A 24706-nucleotide genomic window follows, 5' to 3' on the forward strand; every position below is an offset into this window, starting at 1 on the left:
TTCATTCATTTGATTTGCTTTGCTTTTGCTTTTGCTCTTGCTTTTGCTCATTACGATTCCCGCTTTGATTTTGCCGCATTATCCTTGATTCATAGCCACTGTCACTGCCACTGCCACTGCCACGGCCACGGCCACAGCCGCTGCCTTGATACGAGCGTTAATTACTTTGCAATTATGCGGCTGACTGAGCCGCTCGAAGGTTAGAGCCGGCAGAGCAATGGTTGCTAAATGCTTAAATGTGAAACTTGAGTCGGGCTGCACAGTCTATAAACTATTAAGCTGGTTTCTGTTTGTTTGCGGGCTTTGCAATATGTTTTGTTCTCTTCTTCCGCCGGTTTTTAATAAATGCATTGGCGTGCGCTTAATAAGGAACACATTTTTACCTTTGGCCAGTTGCCCTAAGTACTTATTTAAACATGACGGAAAAGCTTTTATTGCAGCCCTTTTAACACAGTTCAGAATGCAGCAGGCGCGCTCAATGTGCTGTGGAACGTCAAACTCGGCTGGACTTTGGCATTACAATATATTGAACTTATTGTCCTGTGCGCTGATGCCACATTGAAGCAGCTTAGCTCAATAGCCAACAGTTTGCAGGTGCAGCAAATTAAATATGTGTGTGGGCTTAAATGCCAAATCGGCTTAAAGGTCAAAGCAGCCTACATAGGACTTAGCAGAGCTCGAATCGAATGGCTCGCCTTTTCGCTTAGGTTCGTTTATCTCTTACAAATTTACAAATTTACCACACCTTTGAATTCGGGCTTTGATTTAAGTTAACAATTATTAATAGAAAATTGCAATTTATTGCAAATTAAATTTGCTGGTCATAATCATATCATAATTCTTGACCAAATGTGGTTCGGCTTAGGTTTAGTTTCAGCAGGCTCGATGCAATTTTGGAATGCCGCTTTGAAATCTGTTCGACTCGCAACCGGGCTGCAGGCTCTTGTATCTCTTGTTTTACCACAATTTGCAGGCACTCTCAAAATCGTTTCAAGCAGGCGCACCACATTCCAAATTCCGACAGCCCAAGCCAGGCAGATACTTGCTGACTTGCCTATTGGACCGAAGCACTCTTGTAACAGTTCGCAATTATGATTTACTGTGAATATTTTACAAAGAACATATCTATTCAAAATAAAGCAAACAGTGTATGCAAATTGAATTAGGGGCATTCCCACAACAAAAACACGGCTCGATGCGATTCCAAATAATTTCGAATTAATTTTGATTTGGGTTAATTACTAAATTGCGCCGATTTTGATTGCACTTAAGCAAGCCACCTGCACACTCCTACACGCCCATTAGATGGCCAAATTAAGTATACGCCACGTTGGCCGCGTACGCCTCAACGAACAGCAGCAGCAGCAGCAGATAATTTAAATAATCGTTTTGTGTTTAATTTATATCAATTAGGCAACGCATCTCTTGGCGCTAGCGCCTCCTGTCCACAACCTGGCCACCTGGCCGCAAAATAAATTTACACTAAACTCCAAAAAGCCACTGCTCGGCTGGGGCAGGCAGCTGAGTTGGATGTTGTGGCAAAGCGTCAAGGCACAAATTTATAGACAAGCCAGACGCCGCTCAGAGCTGCTTGGTTGAGTGGTTGAGTGGTTGGTTGGGTGGTTGGTTGGTTGCTGCGGTGTTTGGCTGGCCATTAACTGTGATAGTAAAAAAATGTAAATGATCCGCGGTTAGTTTTTGGCTTTTACTCTGCCTGTTAACGCAGCCAGGCAGACGCGCGGATAGCTGAACAAAGCATCTCTTGAGAGGCATCAGTTACCGGATTAGGTACGCGGTATGAATCTGCATAGATATAGCTATAGATATATATCTGAATACTCTGTACGAATCAGTATGATTGATAATGTAAATGTCTTTAAGCCATTGCAGCTGTGTTTACTAACTGATATTTCAGCAATTATTATCGGAAATTGGGCCAAGCTAACAAGATTTTAAGAACATACGATTTAAGGCTTTTCTTTGTGGTTTTATTCTAACTTCAAGCCTATTTTGTGAGGGTTTCTTTTCTTGTTTTCCCCAATTATCAAAAGCCCACCTCCTTAAAATGCAATTGATCCCTTAGAGCTTCCGTGAGATTATTGACGCTGTGGTTGGCTGTTTGTGCTGTACATCAATGTCTGGCGTGTACCTGCTTGTTCGTCAGTGTTTAGCTCCAGGGCATCAGTCGGCTTACCATGGTCAATATCGAACAGATGCACAATGTCATAGCTAGACGCAGCCATGTTGCTAGCAGTTTCCTCTGGCGGCATGGCGGTGGGAAATATCTGCCCATTTTAAATAAGCAACAGTGCGCGGTCAGCTCATATATAGGTATATACATTTAGCTTACCTGAAAAACACGAGCGCTGTTAGAGCCGAAAGAGGCAGCAGCTGTAGAAAGAGCTTCAATGCCTTTGCCGAAAACAGTTCCATGCCTTGCAAGATTAACAATATGATGGCTTGGCTTGGATTGGACGTCATGATGTCTCCTTTTAGAGTTTTGATCACAAATTAAAGTCGCTGTGTTGGATGAAATCTGTGAACGCACACAAGTCCCCGATTTTGGCACAGGGCTTCTAAATATGTGTACCTAACGAACAGTGTTGGAAAAGGCATAGCCTACGTTTCTACTTTCAGCTGTTAACTTGGAAAATATAAAAAAAAGCTTCCTTTTTGTTTGTCCACAAGCGATAAATGGCTTAAGACATCACACAGCACCATTCAAGGCATTTCCGCTGCTCAAATAACTCTGGCAAATGCTCTCAAACTTGAGCCAAATTGTGATTAAATAAATATTTATATTGATTCGAATGTATCTTAGGCTTGAGCTTATGTAAGCACAACTAAATCCAATAGACAGAGATTCAGAGATTTAGAAAGCAAGTAAAATGCACAGCAACAGATCAAATCGAGCTTAAAGTTTTATTTGCTTGCGTGACGGCAAATTGAAAATGCACTTAATGAAGGCATTGCATATTGTAATTGAAACTTTGAAATCAAGGTAAAATATGGTGAATGCTGCATTTGCCACAGCAAATGGCAAAAATCAGTTGCAAGCTAAAAAAAAAAAACTACTGCTGAAAAAGGGGAATTTTAATAAATATAAATGACTTGAAATATTCATGCCACTAATTATATTCATGCCTAAATGAATATTCAACACTTAAATTAAATGCAACCTGTGCACGTTGCGTTTGCATAGAATTTCAATTAAAATTGTTTTGGCAAACTGTTGCCAATGTCGATGGCAGCCTACAGATGCCCATTGTGTCGCGCACCTTGCCAAGGCGTACAACGTTGCGTGTGCCTCTGGTGCCTCGCACCAGCTGACGAACAAGCGAACAAGCGAACATGCCCGGTTCGCACATCTATGCTGGGTATAATTGAATATGCCAAGTATGCCAGCAAATGCTTGACAAAGGGCTGACGCATCAACATATTGACTAGAAGCTGACAGCGTTTTTTCCTAATGAATTCTCGGCTCCAAAAACAGTAACTGAGCCAACCACATTTACACGTGTGAGCATCAAGAACAACAACAACCAAACAAACAGCAACAAAAGCAACCACAACAATAGAAATCAAAGCTAAGAGAACGCCTCCAATTACACTATTCGACGTTGTTATGAATTTTAATTAAGCCTAAAATAAGCAAAAAACACCAAAAAAAAAAAAAGAAAATTTACTTTTTGTAGTCATCTCATATGACGTGAGTGGAAAACGAATACGCAGCAGCGAATGATGTTGCCTGAAAATAAGCATAAACAGCAAAATTCTGTAAAAATTAGTGCAAATTGTATGGTCCGAATTGCATTATGATTAATTACAAATGAATAAATGACCACAATACCCGCTCATTATTATGCTGAAATTCGCAACAAAGCCTCGGGTCGTGGCTATGCAAAACCAGCTGAACCGAATCCAGTTCGAGTCCTGAATTATTTTAAGGCCTGCAGCTGCGGTTTTCGATTTCCTCAATGCGCACAATGTACAACAAAATTTGGTTAATGAAATTAAAAAATTGAAACAAACTGTACTTTAAATTTCGACCTAATCAAATGAGTTCGTGAAATGCGCCTGAAGTCAAATAAAATGTTTAGGAACTTTACAGGGTATCTGGCAGAGCGGAAATGATGTTGCATTTGGCAACGGAACAGGCCCATTCAAATGCAAATAAAAACATGATCAATTGTTATTGTTTCATATTTGCTGTATGTGTCTAATATTTATGAACTGCCGGCGACGGCCTAAAAAGTTAAGTTGATTTAGTTGCGGCCACGTTGCGTATACGCAATGCATGACAAATTACGGGCGCATCAATAGCGACCACAAGAGTTGCATTAAATTAGCATAATTAGCACATGGGCGAACTGGTGACAGCTGGCAACAATTGCGCAAACAAATGCAGTTAATTATAGAATACACATTTTGGCAAAATGGCCAAAATGTGCGGTCCATTCTCGTAAAAGTACAATTAATATTCATAAAGCAGCCAAGCTGCTTTTAAGTGCTCGCTACATTTTTCGCGAAACTTTTGTTCGCCAACTTTTTAGTTAAAAAGTACGAAACGCGACGAAAGACCATTTGCCACTGCACTTAGTATACATATATAGATGTGTGTACATATTCTTGATAAACATATTGAATGAGTAAGATACTTAAGAAAGTGCATTCTGATCGGCCTCAACCATTTAATATTCGCGCTTTGAGTTAATAGTTGAACACACAAAAGTTGAAACACATTAAGTGCATGCGAGTCTTACAAATTTGAATTCTTAATAGACAACAAGGCTTGCAGTTTGAACCAGCGACTCTGCCTAAAGCCTGATTCGTCAACCTGTCTTTACATGTTCATAACTTTTTGTTCGAATATTCTTTTAATTTTTAAGTCTCGAGCTTAAATTGATAATACAAGAACAATTTGCCGTAGTGCGGCTTACGGTTTGAACCAGCAACTCGCCCCAAAGCTTGTTTTTATTGTTTAAGTAAACAGTAAAACAATCATTTAAATGAATAACTACAAGTTTTTCGCTATAAGATTTAATAATTGCATATGCGAAATGTCTGCCGCCTGTATTCGCGTTATATTTCTATTTTTATATTTGCCATGGTATCAAAAGCGAATTCAGCCATTTGCTTGTTTATTTTTTAGCATTTTCTGAGAACGGTTTGTGGCAGCGTTTTGCCTGCGGATGTCGCACAAAGTTAGCGTTTGGGGGCAGCCAAGCGTTTTCATAACAGTTGCTAATGCAGCTCATTAAAATGCTGAGACCACAGCGCTGTAATACAATTCAATTCTGGCTGTCTGTTTGGCTGCCTGTCTTACTGACAGCAGTTTCAAGCGGCAAATGTATTTTAATTGGAGCTCGGCGCACATGCCACATGCCATATGCCACATGCCACTTGCCACATGTTGTGACTTTAGTGCTGATTGCAACTACAGCTCAGCTGTCAGCCTGCTAATTGCCCAGCCGTCAGGTGTCGCCGGAAGTTGGTCGCAACAGCGAATCCCCAGCGCAAGCACCAACAACATGGTCAACAAATTGTTAACCAGAACTTTTGACTGCGGCAACGTCAACAACTAAGTACACCACTTAGAAATTTCCATTTAAATATTCAACTATTTGCCAGCGACTTTTGCTGGGGCACAAATCAATGAAGCTGCTACAAAATGCTGCAAGCACGCAAATGTGCAGCAGCTGCTTCAGCAGAACTATTTTTAGACGGAACTAAGCTCAAACTACTTCAAGTGCACACAGCCCACGCACATACGCACATACGCACGGACAGACACTCACACCCACACTCAAGCACACGGACAGGCATTGCATGCACATACTCAAGTGAGGCACATGTATAGGTAATATTAATTAGAATGCCACATGCCTCACGCTGAATGCGCAGTTAATTAAGCGTGTTTTGACAAGTAGCCAAACCCACGCGCCGCCAGAGTTGCCAGACTGTGCCACGCTTCAATTCAGTGCAAGCAAATGTTGCGTAGAACAGCTTTGCTGTCCGCATTCCGCATCTTCGGCGATTTTGCAACACTATTTTTTAAGGTTCGACAGTTAAAAACAAGTACATAAAAGTGCTTAAGGAAGTGCCCGGAGATGTCCCCAAACACCTCAGAAAGCCCACATAATTCAGCTGACATTAGAAACATTCTAGTTTCTTTCGAGACCTTCACAATTATACACAAACAGAAACAGTGCTTCTTCTTCGCATAATTCCATAATATTCGTAATGCATTCTTGATTATTTTCCGATTTTAATGGCATTTATGGAGTATAAGTACGACATTGAAATGCATGTAAATACCAAATCCCAAGGGAATAACTCAAACTATGTAGGTATTCCAATTTTGGGAGAGTTATTGAAAAATTGATATACTCTGTATCTATGTATACTATTCAAAAAACCTACATATCGAATTTGGGTATAAAAAGTGTTGTTTGGGGGGAAAACACAGCATTTCGTCTGGAAAGGAACATTTGGGACAAAAACCTAAACCGAGGCTGAAAACCAGTTTCAGTAAATAAACATAAAGCCGTTCCATTGATTTGCTCCTGTTTGGTTTTGTCAGGCTTTTGCCAAGTTCAACATTTGAGACAGAAGCTTGAGTGAAGTCTGAAAACGAGTTTCTGCTGGGCTGCCAGGCTATCGCCTAGGTAGATAAGAAAGCGATACACATAGCTTTTCATCAATAAATCTCTTGCCGCACTTTTAACACCGGCTCGCCTTTTCCAGAACCACCCACCGGGATGAGTTTGGCACTCAGCGCGTTTATAAGAAGACTTCGCCGAATTGTGTGCTAACTCTCTATTTGCCGACGCGTGAGATAGTGTTGACCGGCAATAATCCGTCTGTGCTGCGTGGAATAGTCTTTGTGGATCCGAAGGCCATTCAAGGATACCGCGTCTATGCGCAGCTAACGCTAACATTTCGGTAAGCCACAAATCCTGCACCACGCACCACGCAACCCGCAGCCCGAACGACGCGCCCAGACATACTTTGAAATTGAAATTGCAGCTCTTCAGTCGACTGACAGCTCTGGGCGTTCCAGGCATAGCACATAACACATAAATAATTGTACGGCCTGTTTTCATTGCAGCTACGGTCGCGAGGACGAGGAGGTAATGGGTCTGCGTTTCTGCAACGAGGCCATTATGTCGCTGCATCAGATTTGGCCGCGCCTCGAGGAGCCGTCCCCTGAATCGCTCAGTCCGCTTCAGGTAAGTTGCAAGTGAACGTTGCAATCATTGTAATTGAAATTATCCAGTGCGCTACAATCCCATGCACTCCCCTCACGCTCTTCCTGTTACGTGAGTTGGCCAACAGCTGCCTGGCTCCGTCCGCCCCAGCCCGCCCCATTACCTGGGCCGTCGCCTGGCTGAAGTGTCAGTTTGTCTGCTGTTGAGCAGACACTTTAGAGGCGACGAGTGCGAGACGAGCACTCGGTAAACAAGTCGAGCACTCGTCGAGCAGCCTTCCAGCACAGCTAGTAAGGGCTAGGGAGACGGCAACATGCAACTTGGCTATGAAGTTTCCAGCGCCATTAAAACTGATAGGCAACAACTTTTTCCAACCAAGTCTAGTGGGGAACAGCTCAAGCGTTGTGGCAGCTTTGCAGTGCAGCAAAAGAAGAAAACTGCTAAATGTGTGACAGAGAGAGAGCGAGAGAGAGAGAGAGAGAGAGAGAGCGAGAGAAAGTAAAAGTGACAAAAGAGATATATGCATAGAGCGAGAGAGAGAGAGAGAGAGAGAGAGTGAGAGTGAGACTGAGCGGGAGAGGGAGAGCCAGCGACTGTAACTGCCTCTTGATAAATGAAGCATACTTTTCTGCATGTTTATACGCTTGAGAAGTGCGCTTAATATGTTATCAAGCTGCGTATTTGCTAATTACAATTTTTGCGCAGCTTTTTAATTTGTTTGCTTTTGATTTTAAGCCCAATATATGTATATATATATCTACATATATATCTATATTCATATATACAAAAGAATTTGTCCGTCTGAGCACACTTTAATTTGAGCAGAAACTGCCCTTTAAAAGCGAACACTATGACGTGTTTCTTTTAAATGCAAGCCCCTGCTGCGCAAAGTAAATTTGTATAGTATTTAACCAGAATGCTGCCATAAACACATATTTCAGCTCTGTCAGCTTAACATCAAAGGAAAATCTTCTTCTATTCAAATTCAGCAGAAATTTAGAAAATTATGCCTGTCCTTTTTAAAATGTTCCTTTTGTTGTAGTTCATTATCAACCATGAATGCAGTCAACTTATGAATTCCATGCAGACATACCTTTGGCAAGAAATGTGATGTAAGCCCTTGCTATTTTTGGATTAGGATTTGATTTCCAAAATCCCAATCGATAGTCGCGATTCGTACGACTCCAAAATGTTATATCATTTCAATATCGGAATGTAAGTAGTCGAGATATTCCAATAAGACTTTAAACATTTTCAGTCAACCCGATTGGCGATCACGACTATGATTTCTTTCCAAAATCGGACTCTGTTGGAGATATTCCAAAAAATCATTACAAATTTCGGGAAACAGAACTGTTTGGAAGACAACATTTTTGAGAAATTCATCCTATTTATAAACACTTTGCTTGTAAACAGTTTTGTAATTAATACCTGTTGTACTTTCGGGCGTGAGTAATTTTTCAAAATTGCAAGCACTTTGAAATTTATGGCGTTTCCTTTGCGACTCGTATTAAGGTTTACAATTGTTGTTCGCCTTTGTTCAGATTTAATGCGAACTCACGTTGCTTCAAAGCATGCTGCACGTTTTCTCAGGGGGGGGGGGGGGGGGGGGGGGGGGGGGGTGGTCGGCCAAGGTAGTTGTTTTCCCATTGAAAAAAGGGTAACAAATTATATGTTGGCATTGCGCAAACGTTTGTGACAGGGAGAAGCAGGACAGAAAAAGCTGAGTCTGTCTTTCTGTGTAAACGAAACCATCTTGCAAACTACAAAAGCCAGGGAATTCTTATTTAAAATATATATTTTTTCGTTTACGATACGCAAAACAAGTTTATTGCAAACAAAATTTTTTTATACAATATCTCCGCCCCTTGGCATATTATCGATAAATATCGATTTAGAGAATTGGGCTTTGAGTGTAACAAATTGTGTAGATTAATATTATAGATAAACCATAACCAACTCTTACTCTTTTACCCTCAATTCAAAACAAATTACTTTTAAGGGTATAGCCTAGCACAGTGTGCTGCCATATTTATGCGCTGCAAATTTCATAAGGCTCGGACCATAAATACCGAAGTTATTCAGGAATTAATGTTCGTCAGGTCAGCTTGTTTCTTAGGGTATCTGCCAGTCGGGTTACTTCTGCTCAGAGCAGCCTCTCTGGTTTTCTTGTTATTGCTATGGCTATTGTGAGTTCTCCTCTTAAACTTCTTTAACTTGTTCGCATTTTTCTGCGTTCGTCGTCTGCGCCACATTCCGCTTGTTCGTCATCTATTTAAAGATGGAGGTTTGCTGCACTTAAACCAATTGAAAATCAATTTCATTTAACTAAAAGCGAAACAAATGTTTGCGATTCCCTTTTACATTGTTTTCCGATTGCTTCTATCTGTGTGTGTACGTGTGTGTGTGTGTGTGTGTGTGTCCATTGGAGAGTCTATCTGGAGAGTCTATCTGTGTGTGTGAGTGTGTGACAGAGATGGCCCCCCAGGCGAGTTTCAATTTGAACTTTCCCTTTTATTAAATTTGACATGCAATCATTTATTTAGCCATCACATTTTTGACAGCTAAACTCACCGAAAATTTGGTTAGGCAATCAGTTTACTGTTTTTGGTGAGTTCCGAGCTTCCATTTTTCAGTTTTCAGTGTTTTCTCGCTTGTCTTGACCGATTTGCATAATATATTTACTCACTTATTTACTGCTGGCAGTAGCTTTTACTGCTCAGAGCCTAAAACAGAAACATAAACACACGGACACAGGCACAAACACAAACATGCATAATTAAATAAATTTGACTTTAATAAGTTGCCGTTGCCGGAAAAACATCAGAACGAACCAGGGGCAAAATATCTCGGAAAATATTCTTGATGGTTGGGCGGAACGTAAAGAGACAACTGGCTAAGAGGTTGAGTGGAAAATTGTTTGTGTTTATGTAGACGGACATATAAAGGGAATTTGATAATAAATTGAAATTAATCAAATATGCAGCTTAATAGATCTTAACTGCCTTGGCTAAGCTGACAATCGAACATAGATCGATAGACTGCTGAACCGATAAACAATGAAGAGCGTACAGTTTAGCTTATTAAAATAATACTCAGTGCATACGCAGTGTTGGAAAAGGTATTAGGAGTATGAGTATAAGCTGCGGCCTTATTATATAGAGCAGAGTCTCTTGAATCCCCTGTCAGTAATTCACTGCAGACTTTCAACGTCTGAACTGCCTAATCCCTACACATATTTATTATGAACCATCATATTTATTATGCTGTTTTCTTAATGCTTAGCCATCTACATAGACATCTTTCGAGCCTGTGGGCCTTGTGCGTCCATGTCTGACAATTGCGGCTTAAGGAGGCGTAGGGGTATACTTGCGTGGCTGTCCATCCCTCCTCTAATTGTGTCCCTCTTCACCCGTAAATTGCGCTGAAATAAGAACAAAACGTTTACGGAGCCAAACAATTTAAGCTATGGAATTGTCTTTAAATACTTTCCATTGAGCTGCCGCACACATTGTAAGGCGAAGTCATTGCCAAGGCTGAGCGTAGGAGCGGGCGGGTGTTGCGGCAGCAGGAATGGCCTCGTATCTGTTGCCCATTGCCGCACGCTGCTCAGCTGACGATACACACAGATACACGCGCCAGCGATAAGATATTTAAGTATAAATCCAAGGGCAGCGCCAGGATCACGGCCACGACCACGACCAGAGCCAGAGGCAAAAGCAGAGGCTGAGGCAAAACCAAAGGCATTTGCAGATACTAATACAATACTGAATACATAATCAAATGCAAATGAAATGCCAGAAACAGCAAAAGAAATAGCACAAAAACCATTGTTATCAAAGCCAAAACAAAGCCCACAATTTCAATGCCCGCGCCACTAATCACAAGGCCAAAATGCATAATTAAAAACTAAATATAACCTCAAATATATGCATATATGTATTCCACATCTGTCCATAAAAACATATACTATATATAAATATATATGAGTGTAATATATACGTATGTAATGCACATGGCAAAACGTTAATTATGTGCTTATGTGACAGCCCGCATTTGAATAATTGGCTGCGACTGTCAGCTATTTAAGCCTTAACTAGTTTGGCCCTGACCTTGGCCTAGACCACGACTTCTGACCAATTTCAGGTAGTAAATGCCCGGTGGCGATAAGGATTTATTATAAAAATCAATGAAAATGCTAAATTTCAATTTGCTGACAAATTTTACCAATGCGTTTTATCCGGTCCCTGAATCTCCGGCCTGACTACAATCTCTGTACTTACAGGAGGCATTGATGAAGCGCCTGGGCGATGGGGCCCATCCATTCACCCTGACGCTGAACGCCCAGGCACCACCCAGTGTCCAGCTAGTGCCGGCCAAGCGTTACTATGGAGCTCCCATTGGCACCAGCTACGATGTGCGTTGCTTCATTGGTAAGTTTTTTGATTAATATTTCAATATGGACTCCTGTACATATATCCATTTGCTCCGAGGACACCGGAACCTGAAGAGCTCAGGTGATGTATGGCACAAAGGTAGAGAAATTCCATCAGAAGGCATAAGCAAATATTGATAAAGGGGTGGGCTGCACAGTATGAGTATGAAGAAGACAAAAAAAAAAAAAAAATAAACATCTTAGATTTTCTGATGGACATTTTTTTTTAGAATGACACTTAGTGAAAGTGTCGCCAAAGCTGTGCTTAGACTTTTGGGCTGTAAAAGGCGCTTAAAACTTAAACTTAAAAAATCGAGTTTCGGTTAAAGATTTAGGTTTCATCCTCAGTAGGCCTAACATTTCCGAAAGCTTACACTTTAAGTTTGGACTGTAAATCTCGCTTAAAGCTCTTTAAAGCTTTAAACAATATCAAACGTGTACAAATCTAGTCTCGCTTAAAGCTTTAAGCTATTTTAAAAAGCTTTCGTTTTAGATTTCGGGCTGTAAACGGCGCTTAAAGCTGATTAAAGCTTTAAATGATATCAAGCATATATAGCTCATAAATCTAGTCTAGCTAAAGCTTTTAGTTTCATTCTAATGCATGGGATTATTATGATTAAATTAAATTAAACAGCAGTCGAAAATAAACCTTAAGAATAAGTCTTGGAATACCAAAGGCACAATGTGCGTTGTATGAGTTGTTCCATGGGTTTATTATGCTATAATGAAGTAAGTCGAAAGTGAAGCTTACGATCGAACTTTGGAAAACTAAAAGCACAACTAAGCAGTAAAGAGAGAACCTTTGCAATGCTTTACGAATTCAAGAAAGCTTCAACACAATACACTTTACCTTTAAGGCACGATAATATTTTTTAAAATATATTATTTAAAATAAATCTTTCTCTGTTAGTATTAACGAAAGGGTAAGTATTATATGCATTAAAAGTAGGTAAATTTAATTAGATGTTTTTTAGCCTGTAAAATTTGAAAAAATAATATGAATTGCGAAGTAAGCGCAAAGCTTTTAGGTTTGCTTGGATGGGCATTATGAGTAGTTAGACATTATAATTAACCAGCATACATTTCCTTTCCTCCATTTATCATACATCATCAAGCCATTGCCAGCGCTTATTGAATCGTGAGTATCGAGCATCTAGCATCGAGCATCGAGTATTGAGTTGTCACAGCTACAAGAAACGACATAAGAGAGCGAGCGAAAACGATGCCCAAATAATTTGGCAATCAAACAAGTTTCACAGCTCATTTATATAAATGACCACGCCTCCACGCACAAGAAAAGAATCTATGAAAAAAGAAAAACAAGGGTGTCAGAAAAAAAACGAAAGCAAAAAGATCCCAATCCAGCATTTTCCAACACTTTTCCGCTGCTCCTGACGCCAGCAGAGTGGATGTGAGAGGATTGTTCTTTTCTTTTCCATTTTTTGATTGATTTTGATTTAGTTTTTATATTTCGCTTTTTCACCGACATGGACACTATGGGGAGCAGCTCTGGTATTCGATCTGGTGTGTACAGGAAAATTAATATTAAATGTAAATGCCGACCAAATAGACGAGCATGCTTGACCGCGTGATACCCTGCAAGCCGTGAAAACAATACATTAAGCGGAAATTTGAAACGAATTTATTAAAATCTGAGACGAGATCGACGACCAGCTCTAAGCCAACTCGCATTTTGATGCTGATAAAAGGAATATATAAGTGCATCTTACAGGCGTATTTCTTCCTATATTTGCGTGCAGTTTGGCATACCCGTTTTGATGAATTAATCGCTGCAGGATATACAAATAGAATCAATATTAAATGCATGCTGTAGACCATTGCGCGGCTGTTTTACTTTCGGCCGATGCCCACTCAGACTCCACTTCCGGCTGCGATTTGCGGAGCTGCTGATGCTTTTTGTCTGGTTTTTCCATTTCTATTTCCCTTCCCTTTCCATTATTTTTTTCTTCTCTCAGTTTTTCTGTTCAATTGCCGCCAGGCGTTGTCCGCGTTGCCTGCTTGCGTTCCCGCTCCATTGCACCATTGTCTTTTGGCAGTTGGCAGGTAACTGAAATGAAATGAATACTTACCTGCGTGTAGTTTATCATAAAACCGCCTGAAGGACAATCCAAACCGCTAGGTCATAGACCAAAAGCGTCTTCAGCTTTCGTTTCTCTTAAAAATAAAATAATAATAAAATGAGTATGCATTTTATTTTATTATTATTTTTTTTTTTTTTTGTTTGCTTACACAATTCAATTAAAGTTTGATTTAAAAACGAACACTTTCGAAAATTGTATCTGCTTTTTGTTGCAAAATAACAATGTTGACATATATCGGCTGGAATAACAAAGGAAATGACAAATTCTGTTTAATTTGTGGCAGCTACTGGTCAGGCGGCGCCCTCTGGCGGTTGTCAGCGACAACAAAATGTCACATGACTGTAAGCTGGCCCGCTCAACTTCCTGTTTCCTGCATTTCTCTGGTTAAATTGCATGCCCCAAGTCCAACTGCTGTTCGACAGCTGAAATAATGCGAGAAAAAAACTAGTTTTGAACCGGTTTTGAAACCGTTTTGAGCCCAGTTTAACCGGAATAAATCCCCATTGGTGAAAACGGCTTTGAGTTGGGCTTAATACGGTTCGGAGTCGAATTCTAGCTATGTTTGGAGCTGCGCTTCTTTTCGACTGCACTCTTCTTCTAAACCGTCTTATTCTAATTGGTTACATCAGAAATTAACAACTTCAACTGGGACTCAGATAATGAAATGCCCCTGCATACATATGGCGATATGTTCAAAAAACCCCGTTGCTCTTCGAACAGGTCAAACGTTAAACTTTTATTTGGTTCGCTTTCTTTTCCAATTTCAAACATAAAACTATTTGGTTTATTTTGCTATGGTTTTGATGTTCGGCTTGGTTCAGGTTGTTTTTTGGACGCTTCAAGACTCGGCACATGGTTATGAACAAATTGGAATTCTGGTTTCGCATCGGTTGGCTGTAGAAACGGCTTGCAGCCTTGGCTACTATGGCGGCTATATAATATATATTGGTTCGATCCAGTTGATTGACATCTGCACCAAAATGGCTGGTCTATGACAAGGCTTTGAAGAAAAGAAAACATTTTTTTTTTGTTTGTAGTTGTCATCAATTTAAAATATAGTTATAACTAAAGTTTTGGCTATAAATTTGTGTTCCATTTAAGTGTTTCGATTCCCACTGCGATACGGTCTGTACTTCTTATTTTAAAAATGTTTCCTCTTTTCCATGATTTTAAACACTGCAAAAAGCAGTAAAGTGTGACCAGTCCTCTTGCAGCTTATTTTGGACGAATCGCATTTGGTTTGAAATTTACTTGCAGGCCTCGCCCTAAAATTAACAATCAGCATTTTTTTTCAGTGTGCCATTTGACAATAAGAGACATTGCAGTGTATTGAATCGTTTGGACATATATATCCACATGTGCCTAGGATACAGATATATATATATATATATATATATATATATATATATATATTTAGATAAGGAGCACTGATCGCGTGTTGCACAACATTGAAGCGGAATCCACGTTTGTGCTATCGTCTGTGTTGATATAAAAATAAAATATATATATATAATTAATTTTTTTTTTTTTGTTTGTTTGTTGTGTGTCCTGTGTGTGCCCCTTGTCGTTTTTAGTGTCTTATTGGATGTATTGTTCATGCATATTGCACTTATCGCACCCAGTTCGCAAACGTCGGCAGCCTCAATGAGCTGATCCACCAGTAGACAAGGGGCAGAGGCCGAGGCAAAGGCAGAGACAGGGGCAGAGGCAGAGGCAGAGACGGGTTCAGAGAGCCAATTTTCTGACCAGATGTGCAACGCGGTTGCTGCGTCGCTGTCGCTGCTGCTGTCTGTGCAACCCGGTTCGAGGTAAGCAGGACGATGTTTGACTTTGCCACAGTGTCCTGTGATGCCTGGCCATGCATTGACTTGTCGTGTGATTTCCTAACTTAGTATTGTCTACGTATTGATGTCTCGACTTCGTTTCAGTTCATCTATTCAGTTCGTTTTCTTGCTGTCTTTGTGTGGATGTAACTTCAGGTGTGTCTGTGTGGATGGATGTGTGTGTGTGTGTGTGTGTGTGTCCGTCTCTCTGTCTGCTGTGTGGGTGTCTGTGCGTGTGTGTATGACTGCCTGTGTGTGTGTCTGCCTGTGTGTGTGTCTGCCTGTGTGTGTGTGTGTATGTCCGTGTGTGGGAATGTGTGTCGGTCTGTCTGTCCGTCTGCCTCTCTTTCTGTCTGTCTGTGTGTGTGTGTGTGTGCATTTAAATATATGTAAGTTTTTTAGGCAGTTCGACTTTATGTCGGCTGTCTTTTCATTGTTGTCGCTTCATGCCTCTAAACTCACACAATCCAACCTAATGTCTCTCTTTCTCTGTATTTTTCTCTCTATCTGCCTTTTTCTATCTTTTTTTCTCTCTCTTTTTCTATTTATCTTTCGCTTCTTTGCATTGCCTACCTTCTGTTCTCATTGCTTTTAACTGTGAATGTTTTTATGTGCCGTTTTAGTCCCATTTTCCTATGTTTCTGTCAAAGTTCATGTTAGCTGTTATGAAGATGGAATTGGCAAAATAAGTACTAAATTACATTCGCATTGCAAAATTGGCAGCATCACAACGTAAACATGCAATGCTAGCTGGTCACACTGTAATCAAGCTTTAACAGGCTGCTAAACTTCCTGGTAAATTTATAATGTGCACTACTCAACAAACAGTTGCTATAACTTTGACAGCATGTTCAAGTGCTTGCCAGGTGGAACATAAGAAAACGGGTCAAAGCGGCCAGCCGCCTGCCTCATAAGCTCACAAAAAGCTGACAGCATTGGCAATGTGCATTCAAATTCATTTGGCATTTGGCAGTTTGAGAACAAGACGAACGTACAATCAAGCACAAAATTTCATGAAATTCATAAACAATATTAAGCAGCTGCGATACTAATGAGCTTAGCGAGCAATGGCAGCGGCAACAGCAGCGCCAGCAATGTGCATCAGTCAGCTAATTGACCCCAATGGCCCTGCCCCATGCTCTCTTTTTACAGCCGACAAAACGGACGAGAAGTTCCATCGTCGCGCCTCTGTCAAGATGGGTGTCCGGGTCATCTATCGCACCGATGTCTTTCATCAGCACACGGCGCCCGCCAACTTTGCCGCCTTTGCCGGCCAGCCTATGGCATCGGCTCAATCGCCGCCGGCTAGTGCCACGCCACCGACAAGCAACGATGGCCATGCAACAACATCTGGCCAGGAGCCGGGTCCATCCACCAGCAGTGGCGGTGGCGCTGCCGGTTGCGCTGGCTGTGGCGGCGCCAAGGTCAAGTCCAAGTCGGAACGCGGCGAATCGTTTCCCAAGTTGCGTTTGTCGCCCAAATCTTTTAGGTTCAGCGGTCGCTTTGGACGCAGCAAAAGCGAAGTTGAGAAGTGTCCCAACGATCCGTTTCATTGCTACAGCAAGTCATTCCAGGAGGTAAGAGAAAGCAGCTTCTATATTTTTGGTCAAGACCTAATGATTGCATTGCCCGGCTTTGCGCGGGCCAAGGCTTGTTCAGTCAAAACTGAGGCATGAGTTTTTGTGGCCAAGATTTTATAAAACCTTGTATTGAATTCCACTTTAAATTCAAGGCAGTGACTTCTGTGAGAATTTCTGCTTTTTAGCTCTTACGCCTTGGGCTTGATCAGCAATCAATCAATCAATCAATCAGTCAGTCAGTAATAATAATAATATGTTCACAGCTAACAAACGTTAAGCTTAACTGTCATTTAATCCGCAGTGTTGAAAAGCGCATTCTATATATATTTTTGCTATAGATAAGCGACTTATCGATTGGTGTATCGCACTACGATAGATACTTTATGATAGTTACTACAGAATTGTAGCTGTGAAATGCAAAAATAAATGAATTTGCATAGACTTAAGAAATGCTCAACATAAAAGAATGTTTTTATCTATGGACGGTTTAACGACCCGCACGCACGTTAACCTTTGTGTACTCATGAAAATTATGCAACTGCAGTTAATTATGACAAATGGTGAAAATGTTCGCAAAGGGTTAATTAGTGCACTGTGTGTGCAGTGCGTTTAATTGCGGCAGATTGACTTATTGAGTTATTGTAAGTGTTTCACTTAAGTGTTTCATAAATATTTCGATAAAAGGCTTACGGCTCGCATTTAAGCCGCTTTATTGCCCGATTATCGGGCCACAACGGCTGTTTTGGCCCTGGCCAAACTGTTGGCTTACAGCCGCCTTGTCCATTCATTAATAGATTGCCAATTGATTTGTAAACGGGCAGCTACTTATTTGGGAATTACTGAGAGCCAGAACGAACTTGTGGCCCACCCACATACACACACACACACATACACAGTGACACATGCCCAATAAGCTTAACAGGTCAGTTATGCAAATGTTAACCAAGGCACACACACACACACACACACACTCACAATATCCGAATTGTTTCCTTTGAACCATTTCTAATATCGACTTTTTCTTGGCTTATTGCCAGCACTGCGACAGCACTGGCTCTGGCATGTTGCCGCCCCATAGCAATGCCGGGGTCTCTGGTGGCATTGGCGGCATCAGCGTTGGACCCTGCGGTGGTCCTCAGGGCGCCGTTGACAAACCTTTTTTGCTGCACGATGGCCGCGTCGGCCTGAGGGCCAGCTTGGACAAGGGCTGGTATACGCACGGCGAGGATGTCAACGTTACGATCAATATACGCAACGATAGCCGCAAAACGGTGCGCAAAGTGCGGGTAAGTCGATTGGTTACCACTTACATTTAACATGCACTTAACATGACAATTGGCTCTGAGTTGCAATTGGCTATTCTACAACAATTTTTAATCGATTATTTGCTTATTATTTTGATTTTCTTTTCTTATAGTTTAAAGAATATTTCGGCTTTGACAGCGAGAGTGTAGACACAAGCATTATCTTTCTCGAAGCTGAGGCAGTATAATCTTCGCAATCTTTTCTCCCCTAAGAATCTGCCCGAATAGCCCTTTCTTTATTTTAGGCTTCTGCCCTGAACTTTCCAACACCCCCAATTTCCTCTACATTCACTCGAAACTGGCATTGTTCATCGCTTAGTGCCTTCGCTACGTTCTTATTGCCTGCTCGTCTGATTGTCTAGCTGTTCCCTTCTTTATTTCCATGTCACGTAGCCGCTGCCACAAATTATGCATACGCAGCGTTGAGCAAACTGTTGCATTTGACTGCAAGTCGTAAAGTATTCTATGAATAATTGGGTAGACTGGCTAGCAGCAGCAGCAGCAGCCGGCTGAGTAGCGTGCTGCTTGTTAAACACATGCTGCATGCCACATTCCACATGCTACATGCCACATGCACATGTGCTTACCGCGCGCCCCGTGCCAGCCTTTCAAGCCAGCTTCTAGTATTAAACGAATTATGGGAAACGGTGCCCACACTCATACACATAAACATACACACAAATACTCACTCACACACACGCACGTATGCATACAAAGGTTGGTCGATGTATATGATGTGGCGTATTAAAGGCCAGCTATTTGCCCCATTTGGGAGCAACTGACCGGCAAAGTTATGACAGTCAATCAAATGTTCACCGGTTAAGCAGCTTACAACTTGCAGCAGATGCCCCATTTGACTGTTATGGAAACGTAGCAATCTATAGAGGTGGAGAATGGAGTCCGGGGTGCCGCCGAAGACCCATTGAGTTGGTAGCCAGAAGTCTGCCCCTGGCTCCTGCTGCTGCGGGTCATTGCCAATTGGCTTACTACCCTATTGCAGCAGCCAATTAGATGGAATTTACGGCCCGTGCAACTTTTAGCTGATAAATTTCTATATGTATGCATTGTGTAAGGTGTGCAAATGGCAGAAATGTCGGCAAACGTAACAACAAGGTGTGAGCTAGTCGGAGGTGCTCGACTAAAGAATACCTTCTACCAACGATCTTCCCTCTTTGCATACAGGACCTTCTTCCCCTTGACAAAGTTTGGTGTTTGTATGCCATCCAAATGTCTGTACATATCAGAGCTGAAAGCTATGCCTCGACAAATGAGTATATTCTGTATCAGTGTATATCAGTCGCGAGCTCATTTCTTCATTTAGATAGACACTAATAACTAATAACTCTTATAAGGTCCAAGATATACCCAAGAAAGCGCAAATCGATAACGATTTTTATCGATGTCATGAAAAACATTGCATGTTTCGTTCGGCAGTAAAATTCTCAAGCTCTCTTGTGGCCCCGAGCGAGAGTACTCACACTTTTTGAGGTCAAGAGCAGCTCCTTTTATTTGTTACATGAATTTTGTACAATCCCGTTTAGGTTCAGGGCATAAATGGCTTACTGTAGACGTGCCGTCAAGGGGTAGCAGCAGGAAACAATACTTGCCTGGCAGCAGATGAAGTTCAATCGATTCGCAGCTCAATTTCCAATCCTATCAAATTTGCCTTCGAACAGTTTAATAAGCCCGAGAGGATGCTTTTTTAATTCGGACCTGTTCAGTGACTTATCAGTTTTCCTGCAGTTTGATGTAGTCATTGTTTAAAATGTTTTTTTTTTCTTGTTTTTGTTGTCTGCGGCTAATTATTTGCCTTCGAACAGTTTAATAAGCCCGAGAGGATGCTTTTTTAATTCGGACCTGTTCAGTGACTTATCAGTTTTCCTGCAGTTTGATGTAGTCATTGTTTAAAATGTTTTTTTTTTCTTGTTTTTGTTGTCTGCGGCTAATGGCAAATCCATGTAAGTCAATTGCTTGAGTTTTCATATGAAGTCTTATAATTCCGAATAATATAATGCCACGCCTAACGCTCCATGGGCGGTCACAATGTTCGACATTTACGTTCACAATCAAAATTAACGTAAATATGAGTACACACACACACGCACACACACACGCACGCACACGCACACAAACACTTCCACCCAACGAGGAACTCTTACATAAATAAATCAGTTATTCTGATACGGCCAAGTGCAAAGCGTCGTATTAATATTATAAACACGTACATTCCACACTTGTCTCGATCGGGTATATGGGAAAACGCATGCTGTTCAATTCAATAGATAAAGTCTGTTTGGGAGACAAAGAGAAGAAGAGCGCAATACAATTTAAGTGTTGTATAACAACAGAAAAAATAAACAAACAGTTATAGATGCTGTGTTAACGCAACAGAGGATTAGTTAATTAGCAGTGTTCTACAACAGTAAATGGAATAAGTTTATGTCGCACGGCAGGTCGTTTTTAGCACTAGAATAAATTAGGCAAAGCGCTAAAAGCTTTTTAGAGGTCAGCTTTATTTTTTTCTATTTAAATTGAAATTTGAAGCTCAGAAAGCTCTTTACGAGAATAATTTTAAATTATAATAAGTTTTTATTTGCATTGAGCTGTAATGCGTCTATTTATTGACTGCATCAGAAAGCTTTTGAATGAAACAATTTAAATTTTAATTGAATTTCATTCCACTCCAGTTCAGAAAAAGCTTAGAAGTCGGACAACTGTCGAATTCGGCTAAGCTTTTAAATGTGCTTATAATATGATTTGCATTGACTAAATAAGATAAAAGCTCCTTACCCATCCGCTGCAATGAAGTAAGCTAAAAGCTCATTGATCTCCCGATGCGATGAAGCAAGCTTAAAGCTCATTGACCACTCGCTGCAATAATGCGAGCTGAACGCTCATTAAACTCTGCCTGCCAAAAAGTCTGCTTAAAGCTCATTGACAACTCATTCTAACAAATTGTTTACATTGAAAAGCTTCATTTATGTTGAGTGCTTGATCAGCTTTCGCTGTGGATAGAGCTTGTAGGGTATGGAGATTGCGGTGTGACATCCATTGCCGCTCTCTGCCGTGTGGAGTGCAAAGTGCTGATTGAGCCTTAAGCTTTTAATAAACAGCAAATTAATATTACGCATACGCCATGTGAGCAGGCCGACAAACATAGCTGTTTATTTGTTGCTCTCGTGGTTTCTGCTGTTGCCTGCCAGCGCATAGAAATCTGGCTGACAAATCGAATGGCCCACTGAGAAAACACTTGACAAGCCGTTTTTGGTCACCAGCCTTTTCGCCGGAAAACAGTAGGAAACCCGAGCTAGGAGCTGGGAGCCAAACGTCGGCCGCTAAGCGGCGAATGCAAATGACGTTTGGCTCGGGAACTTAGGGCTTGCAAAATTGTTGAGCCCTTGGAATGTGCAATCTCTTGAGTGTTGCCACTTGAGAAAATTGAAAAAGGAAACAAGCTGAAGAAGAAGCAACAGCAACAGCAGCAGCAAAAGCCGAAGTCCTGCAAACCAGATGAACTAGCTGTGAGACATGAAGGAGCAGCAGGCAAATGGTTGGCGCTCAGCTAAAGGCTTAAGAGTAGACTGGTAAAAGAAGCTTACAAGTAGACTGGTAAATGTGCTTATACATTTTTTTTTTTTAATTTAAGGAGATACCGCACACACAGCACACACAAGCACACGTGTGCACGTAGACAAACGTTGTGCTTTTGTGCCTGCAGCTACTTTCAACACGCTGACAACCCCTTTTGCGTGAGCAAAAAGCAACAAGGCTACGCAGGGTCTGCTGGCAGGCAACACACTTACACAAACACACCCGCACACTTGAGTCACACCAATGGAGTGTGTGTGCTTGTCTGTGTTTGTGTGTGTCGAACGTATTAGCTGCGACTGTTGCCCACAAAAGTGTGCTACAATTTTACATTGTTAGTAAGTGTGGGCATGTGTGTGAGTGTGTGTGCCTTGTTGTGCACAGCTCACGCCTCTGACGGCTTCATCTATCTTTCTATTATTCGCTCTGTTTCTGCGCATTACTGCTTGATTCAAGTCAACTTTCTTTAACCATTTATTTTGGATACCCTTCATCCGCTATAAACGACTTCAAATAGGATATAGCTGTGCAACAGGTAGATCGCTGGAGATGTGACTGTAGAAGGCGTTCGTCTCATTTGCTAGATTCCTTAAAATTGTTACAGATACATCAATCGATGAAGAGGAAGAGAGAGAGAGGAAGAGAGAGAGAGAGAGACAGCATAGCTGCTTCCTCAAAGTAGGCACTGCTAGCTGCTAAAATAGGGTATCTGCAAGTTAGTCAGTCTCACCACAAGAGCATATAAGCTTGTTTTGTTTTGTTTTTGCGTACAGTTGCGATTAGAACAGCATTACTCGCCTCACCCCGTTCCCGTTCCCGTGCCCGTCGGCTGTTAAGTTTTGCGCAAAGCCAGTGCTAAGCCTCCTCCTTGGCACTCGACTCTGAACACTCGACGCACAACTCTCGACCGTCGACTGACGCACTTCGACGGATATCGCAATTCGCATTTTGCTTGAGCGGCTTAAAATTGGCTCGCTAAAAGCAAGAAAAAAATGCCACATAAATTCGAGCGGCTTCATTATGCAACCCAACTGGATGTCTATTGCCTGCTTCTATTATGACAAATGTTACATATACGCAACGTCAGCCACAAAAGCTAAGCCAGGTAGAGATGGGGATTGACAATGGAATTGTGGCCAGCAATGGAGGGGTCTAATTGGAAACGCAGCTACTGCAGTGGCAGTAGTTAGTTTTCCATAGCCATATGGCGGTAGCTTCCGGCCACTTGAAGTTAATGCAAAATGCAAAAGCATTTAAGAGCCGATAGCAAGATAAAGATGGAGAGGGACATAGTGTGTGAGCGCAAGAGAGCTGTTGCGTAAGCTATTGACATAACATAGACATTCCGCGTAAGTTATAAAGATGCCTAGAAATAAAGAGGGGTAAGAGAGGGACGAGAAAAGAAAGAGACAGACGACTGAAGACAACATACGAGACGAACGCTTTCTGACTTGAGTGCACTGGTATGCAAGGCGTCTGTCAAACGGTTATTGTTAATATTATCATAGCCATAATATTTTCACAGCACATTGTTTGTTGATGAACAAATAGATAGACAAACAGACGGCAGGCCGGTAGACAGGCAGAGACAGGGACACAAAACCATCAGACAAGTGAAGTGAGCAAACAGACGAACAGAGATAGACAGACCGGAAGCAAGGCTCAGTATTTGCGCAGGTTTAAAAGCTATGCACATTTAAAAATTTCAACTGGGATAATTGTGTTAGAATCGTCAGACGAAGCCTATCAATTATTCTTCATGAGCGATTGCTAGAACAACTTGGGAAATATAAAGTAATTGAACCATACAAACAACTGTGTTAAGCGAGGCGAGCTATTTGTTTATGGAAAATACCTAACTCAGTTAGCTGATAACGCACAATTTATATTAATTTGATAAAACTACAGCTTTGGTTATTAAATAATCACATGTCATAAATTACATCTTCAATTGTACTCGGTCAGAACAATGTAATTTTCCACGAAATACAAATAGGCATATTGCAAATGATGTAAATGTTAAAAGTCAACTGCATTACACACACTTTCAGCTAAAAGTTTGCTAAAAACAGAAAGCAGCCAATCCATGGAAAACCGAAAGCTGCACAATGGCGGCAATAAGTATCATGATTTTAGCTCAGATACAATTTTAGTTGCGTTAACACTAATTAACATGCAATATATTATTCCTGGAAATAAATGTCATCTCAATGCAAGATTTTTGAGCCAATTTGTGGAAACATCCCAACCACAAAATTCGTTAAATGTTCAATTCAAGCAAATAATAATTTTATTTGATTGGATCTTATTCTTGGGAAACGATAATACAAATATTTATGTAGGGGCCAGAAGCAAGCAGGCATTGTTAAACAAGAAAGCTGTCATGAGAAAGGAAAATATTTATATTTAACGATAATTTGCTGCAAACCGAATGAAGTCTAGCCCTCAAGGGAAATATTCCAAATTATCGATAGCTGGGTGCAAATAATCGATAGGTCTAGCCTTAGTGAAAATATTTCAAATATATTTCAGCTATCGATAAGCTGGGTGCAAATAATTGATTAATGCTGCTATCGAGTGGAGCAAGAAAACTATTTACAATTATCGACAGTTTGGTGTAAATAATCGATTAGTGCAGAAACAAATTTTGTAAGCGCAGAATT

At 41.0% G+C, this 24706-nt stretch overlaps 1 protein-coding gene across 1 annotated transcript in view; it reads left to right on the forward strand.

Moving 5' to 3' along the window:
- The window catches only part of LOC115768615, a 70019-nt gene that overhangs the window by 36668 nt on the left and 8645 nt on the right, over positions 1 to 24706 (forward strand). The window contains exons 2-6 of the mRNA XM_030713271.1: positions 6748 to 6945; positions 7112 to 7232; positions 11497 to 11644; positions 16724 to 17148; positions 18189 to 18437. Coding sequence (XP_030569131.1) covers positions 6748 to 6945; positions 7112 to 7232; positions 11497 to 11644; positions 16724 to 17148; positions 18189 to 18437 — 1141 coding nt within the window. The remainder of the gene's footprint in view (positions 1 to 6747; positions 6946 to 7111; positions 7233 to 11496; positions 11645 to 16723; positions 17149 to 18188; positions 18438 to 24706) is intronic.

This window comes from Drosophila novamexicana, unplaced genomic scaffold (assembly GCF_003285875.2).
Source record: "Drosophila novamexicana strain 15010-1031.04,08,12 unplaced genomic scaffold, DnovRS2.1 tig00001856-arrow-arrow-pilon, whole genome shotgun sequence".
NCBI lineage: Eukaryota > Metazoa > Arthropoda > Insecta > Diptera > Drosophilidae > Drosophila > Drosophila novamexicana.